The 5,736-nt window shown below is 41.7% G+C and overlaps 1 protein-coding gene across 1 annotated transcript; it reads left to right on the forward strand.

The window, feature by feature from the left end:
• Nucleotides 1-1,180: 1,180 nt before the first annotated feature.
• On the forward strand, nt 1,181-5,436 carry LOC124652091 (putative wall-associated receptor kinase-like 16). Its single transcript, XM_047191120.1, has 2 exons — nt 1,181-2,084; nt 4,262-5,436. Exons 1-2 carry the CDS (start codon nt 1,181-1,183, stop codon nt 5,434-5,436), a joined length of 2,079 nt encoding a protein of 692 aa, XP_047047076.1.
• Nucleotides 5,437-5,736: the final 300 nt, after the last annotated feature.

Here is a 5,736-nt window from a genome sequence, read left to right on the forward strand (position 1 = left end):
GTTATTCTAGTTTCTTTTATCAGCTGTATTGTTGACTTTGGAGCTCTATTTTATACTTATGGAACCCGTAGTAGTCTAGGTTCTAGTGCTAATAGGGTTTCCCCAGTTAGTGGCTGCTCGATACCAAGCATTCACCACCAGGTTTCCTATTAGTACAGAGGGCACTTCTATTTTCTATTCCACATATTTGATGTTGCTTCAGTTGACAATGTATTTACGTTATGCAAGTAATGGAAAGGGGAGTAGCCTGGCTTGGGAGAAAATGTACAAGTGTCATTAGTTGGTTTTGTACAGCTGCCACATTTTTATTGGTTACAAAAGTATGTTTTTTGCGAAAATGAAAAACAACTAGCTGAATAGACTCTCCTTAAAATATGTTTGTTGCAGAATGAAAAACAACTAGCTGGGAGTGGTGACTAGAGCTCCAGGTCTGGCTAGGCTGGGCTCAGCACCACAGCTTGTTTCCCCAGTTGTTTGCCACCCAGGAGCAATGGTGATGAGTTTGGCACCAGAGCCAATAACTGGCAGAAGTACCCGCAAAAAAAAAACTGGCAGAAGGCTCTTTTATACACTATATCCCGGGACAAGATGAAACACCTCTTCATCACGGTGTACAGTCATCCTTTAGATCTGCTTAGGCCTTTCTCAGTGCGTCGGTTCTAAACGTTGTATCCTCCTCTATCCTGTTAATAAACGAGCGTCCAAGATATGACTGTTCCAATGCACTGTTTATACTTGTATCTAAGTTAGATCAGGGTGCGGGCCAGGTTTGGGGTATACAGAATGATATTCCAGCCGTACTGAATTTGAACTTTATTTCACAAACATTAAGCTGACTTTAATGCACCAAACTGCATGCCAAAACGAGTGGCTGAGAAATCAGGGTGTGTAGCACCATGTTCCAAAAATCCACGTCCTGCAAGTGTCTCATTAAAAAGTTACATTCTTCATTCGTAGAACATGTAATGATTCTCCTTCTGTATTTTTATTTTGCTACAAAACACAAAAGTGGAGGCAAATATACTGAGAGCGACCAGTACAACTCTCACCTATCCTCTTGCTGGGAAGCCTCTGACTAACAAATTCTACAGCTAACTAGCCAGAAAACACTATATACATACCAAGAGTTGGAAAGTGTAGCTCACTCATCATGACTTTCAATATGTTAGCAGCTGCAGCCATGGTGCTGCTGGCGTTCCACCTCACCGGCGTTGGAGCCTTGGCGCCACCGGCATACTGCACGAGGGAATGCGGCGGAGTGAAGATCCCTTACCCGTTTGGCATCGACATTGAGGATGGCTGCCAAATTAATGAGACCCGGTACCGGCAAGGGTTCAAGCTGGCCTGCCGAGACTTCAACGGGGGCCGCGGCAAGAGGCTATACTACTACAACAATGAGGTGCTCGACATCTCGCTGCAGAATGGCCAGGTCCGGTGGTTGAATAACATCTCCTCCTACTGCTACAACGCCACCACTGGGGGTATGGAGGTCAAGAGCCCGCCCGCGCACCTGGACTTGAATGGCGCAATCTTCAGGCTCTCCTACACCGCCAACAAGTTCACCGTCATCGGGTGCAAGACACTCGCGTACGTTGGCGAGACGAACAATGTTAGCTCCTACGCTGCCGTCTGCGGGGCTTCATGCAAGAGCGACAACATTCCTTCGCTAACCACTGGAACCTGCGAGGGGATAGGTTGCTGCCAGACGGCGATCCCCAAGGGGCAGGAGAACTATCATGTGTGGTTTGACAAGAACTTTACCAAGGAGCCGGAGAAGGGTATCACCGGCTGTAGCTACGCAGCCCTGGTGGAGGAGTCCAACTTCACCTTCTCGGCGAGCTACCTTACTTCGTCGGCGTTCATGGACACCTACAGTGGGCAGGCGCCGCTCGTGCTGGATTGGGCTGTTGGTACCCTGGCCGGGGAGACGTGCGAGTCAGCCCGCGCTAAGCCCAAGTCGTACGCTTGCGTTAGCGACAACAGCGTGTGCGTCGACTCGCCCATTACTGGAGGGGGCTACATCTGCAACTGCTCCCAAGGATACCAAGGAAATCCATACCTTGAGCTTCAAGACGGATGCCAAGGTAACAAAAACTCCACCGACCATTCCACACGTATTGTACTACATCAGTGTTCCAATCTTTAGACGCAAGCTTTGGTCCTCCAAAGTACCACCTACCTAATTCTACCAAATTCTGCATGCAGCACGGATTCTAAAAACGACTAAAGCAAATATACTGATTGAATCTTGATTGTTATTCAAAAACGTGTGTGTAAACTTTGGTGGAAAAAGAAAATTTAATTTTAAATATAACTTATTTTTGGCCAAATGACAACGTCAATAAAATTAGACAACCTTTTGCATGCCACTAGGAAAAGTTCTGTAGGGTGAACTATTAAATGCAATCACCCAATTAGTCCTATAATCACTCTTTCATATCCATTTTGACCTTTGGGAACCCCATATGCCAGTGAGAGTAATCATTTCATTCAAAATGGTGGGCATACATCAAAACCAAGCAAATCATTTTCTTTAGATGCTAAGTCTAACGTCAGATCAACCTGCCTAGTCTTAGCCTGGTTTATTATTGAAATTTTGTATTGACATGTGGGCCAACTGTTGGAGACACTATTTACAGTGGATAATGGCTAAGGTGAACTTTTATAATTACCTTTCCTCTTAATAAATACTTCAGTGTTTTGACTTTGTGAAACTTACCCAGTTTTTGTACTCAATACTAACATAATGTAATATTGTGTATACCTCAAGTTTCTTTAATACTAAAGTGCAGCCTGAATATTTTTAGAAACTTTATTTTGCAAATTGAAGAGTAACACATGAAACAATAAGTTGCCTAACAAGTATGTCTGCGTTCAAATCAGTCGTTGTGGAATGATTGTGTATCTGACCAAATAAAGGTCCTCAAGATTGAGGAATGTACCTAATTTATGTTGTATGCAAATTAAGTAAAGTCGTAGATAAGTTGAAATCTACAGTCTTGAAAAACTTATGATGTGAATAGCTTGCATAAAAGATAGATTATTATAATTGCAGATAGTGAGCTTTTACTTTATATGAAATAAAGTCATACAACTCCCGAAAATCCATCTCTACATATATGTGGGCGTCCCGGGCCTATCCTGGACGTTCATTTTTGCATCAAGATCTATGCAGCCACTACTCTGTAATGCAGAGAGGCCGTTCAGCATACTTCCATGTTTAGTGCAAGAAACACCTTCAATTTATCCACCACTTCTTCTGAAATCTTTAATATATCTAGCAGTACTACCGCCCATGAACATCAAGCACGAGATAAAATTTGTTTTTACCAGTTCATGGTTCCCTTTTACAAACAGTATTAGAAACAAATTTTTGTTAATGACCAAAAAGAGGTTGGATTACGGATCTGGAACATGATGTTTTAAAGGATGAACACAATAATAAAATTAGAGATCCAATGTTTCATTATCACTGGAAAAGGAATCAAGTCGGGATCTCACAAAAATACAACCAAATCCATTGGGCTGTAACTATATCTGTAAGAGCAAAGAAAGCTGATCATGCCCATTTGATCATTGCGAGCCAAAAATTTAGCATGAAGAAAGAAACAGATCTGGGAGACTGAGACGCCTCATCTTGGACCTTGGAAATGGGATTGGTCCTCCTGGAAACTTGGAGCTCGCCGGAGGGATTCTTTTTGTGGATATGTATGTGAGGGTTTCTTTTTGTGGATGATATATGTGAGAGTTGTGTCTCGGCTGTGGGCTTCTCTATTCCTGTTAGATATATATGGAGCTCCATGATGTAGCTGTCCGTTTATCTTTGTCATTGATGTAGAACTGCTAATACACAGAATTTCCTAATTAGGCTGGTAAAACTAGACTTTTGAGGACATCCAGACTCTGAACCAATCTGACAATTGACTTTTCTGATCTTCTCTTTCGATTTATATATGCACAACACTTCAGTCAAGTTCTTGCTTTAACCTTGTCAAAAACACATGTATTGTCTGGGGAAATAGTGTTAGTTTGAACATTTGTGTTGCCGCGCCTTACAAAGTTGGCCTTCACCTGCAGACATTGACGAGTGTCTTGATAAAAAAAATTGTGATGGGACCTGCCACAATACCAATGGAGGCTTCGAATGCATCCCAACCAAACAGAAACCTCCCATTAATATAGGTACAATACCTTACACTTTTTTTATGGTTTATGAAAACAACAAAATCTTATGTGGCATGTGGTTGTTCATACTTCATAGGTACCATTGCAAAGATTGTTGGCTCGGTATTATTGCTACTTGCTGTTTTGAGTGGGATTTTCTTCTTCTATAGATGGAAACGAGATATCAAAAAACAACAACGGAAGATGTATTTCCGAAAAAACCATGGCCTTCTATTGGAACAACTCATATTATCGGATGAAAATGCAAGGGACAAGACAATGATTTTCTCCTTGGAAGAGTTGGAGAAGGCAACAAACAACTTTGATGAAACTCGTATTGTAGGACGTGGAGGACACGGGATGGTATACATAGGCATCTTATCTGACCGGCGTGTGGTGGCTATCAAAAAGGCAAAACTTGTTGAGGAAACTGAGATCAGTGAGTTTATTAATGAGGTTGTAATCCTCTCCCAGATAAATCATCGACATATTGTGAAGCTCTACGGATGTTGTCTTGAAACAGAGGTGCCCCTCTTAGTATCTGATTTCATCCCTAACGGCTCTTTATTTAAGGTCTTGCATGCTGAGTCGGGTACTCGACTGCCTTTATCTTGGGATGATTGTTTGAGGATTGCTCTAGAAGCTGCTGGAGCTCTGTGTTATCTACATACATCTGCTTCCATATCGGTTTTTCATCGCGATGTGAAGTCATCTAATATATTGTTAGATGGAAATTACACTGCTAAGGTTTCGGATTTCGGTGCGTCGAGAACTGTTCCTATTCACCAAACTCATGTGACTACAAATATACAAGGAACATATGGATACTTGGATCCAGAGTATTATCAAACTGGGAAACTGAATGAGAAAAGTGATGTGTATAGTTTTGGAGTGGTACTCGTAGAGTTGCTTACCAGAAAGAAGCCTGTTCTAACAACAAGCAGTGCAGATGGAGAATCTCATCAAAACCTGTCCATCTACTTCATTTCGGAGATAAAAACGAGGCCAGTGAGAAAGGTGGTGGCTCCTGAAATTCTGGAAGAATCAAATGAGAATGAAATTAATACTGTTGCATCTCTTGCCGAGATGTGTTTGCGTCTCAAGGGAGAAGAAAGGCCTACAATGAAGCAAGTGGAGAGTACATTACATTCTCTGCGAACAAAAAGGTTAACCTTCAGTCAGTCATCTGTCAGTGGTTATAAACCTCAGGCCACTCATACGGTCAACAAAGGTCATTCAGGATCATCTAGTGCTTTCAGCATTCTGGAGTGACAGTTTTTGTGCTTCCCAAATGTTTCTCGGCTTGTTAGATATAACTTTGTAATTTTCTTGTCGCCATCAAAGAGAGTTTGAAATACTTTTTCCGCAGCGGACTTGCTGAACAGTTCACTATATGTGTATGGGAGTTGAAGAATTGTTTATTCGGCCAAATCTATGTACTCAAGTTAAAGAGTTTTAAGATTGTTTCCCTGTTTTTTTTGTCACAATATTTTTTCTTGCAAGAGCTTTTATGGAGAATTCGCTAAATTCATAAGTAGTTTGGTACAAGTGCAGCATAAGTTCAGCCTTATG

The sequence above is a fragment of the Lolium rigidum genome, chromosome 1, assembly GCF_022539505.1.
Source record: "Lolium rigidum isolate FL_2022 chromosome 1, APGP_CSIRO_Lrig_0.1, whole genome shotgun sequence".
Lineage (NCBI taxonomy): Eukaryota > Viridiplantae > Streptophyta > Magnoliopsida > Poales > Poaceae > Lolium > Lolium rigidum.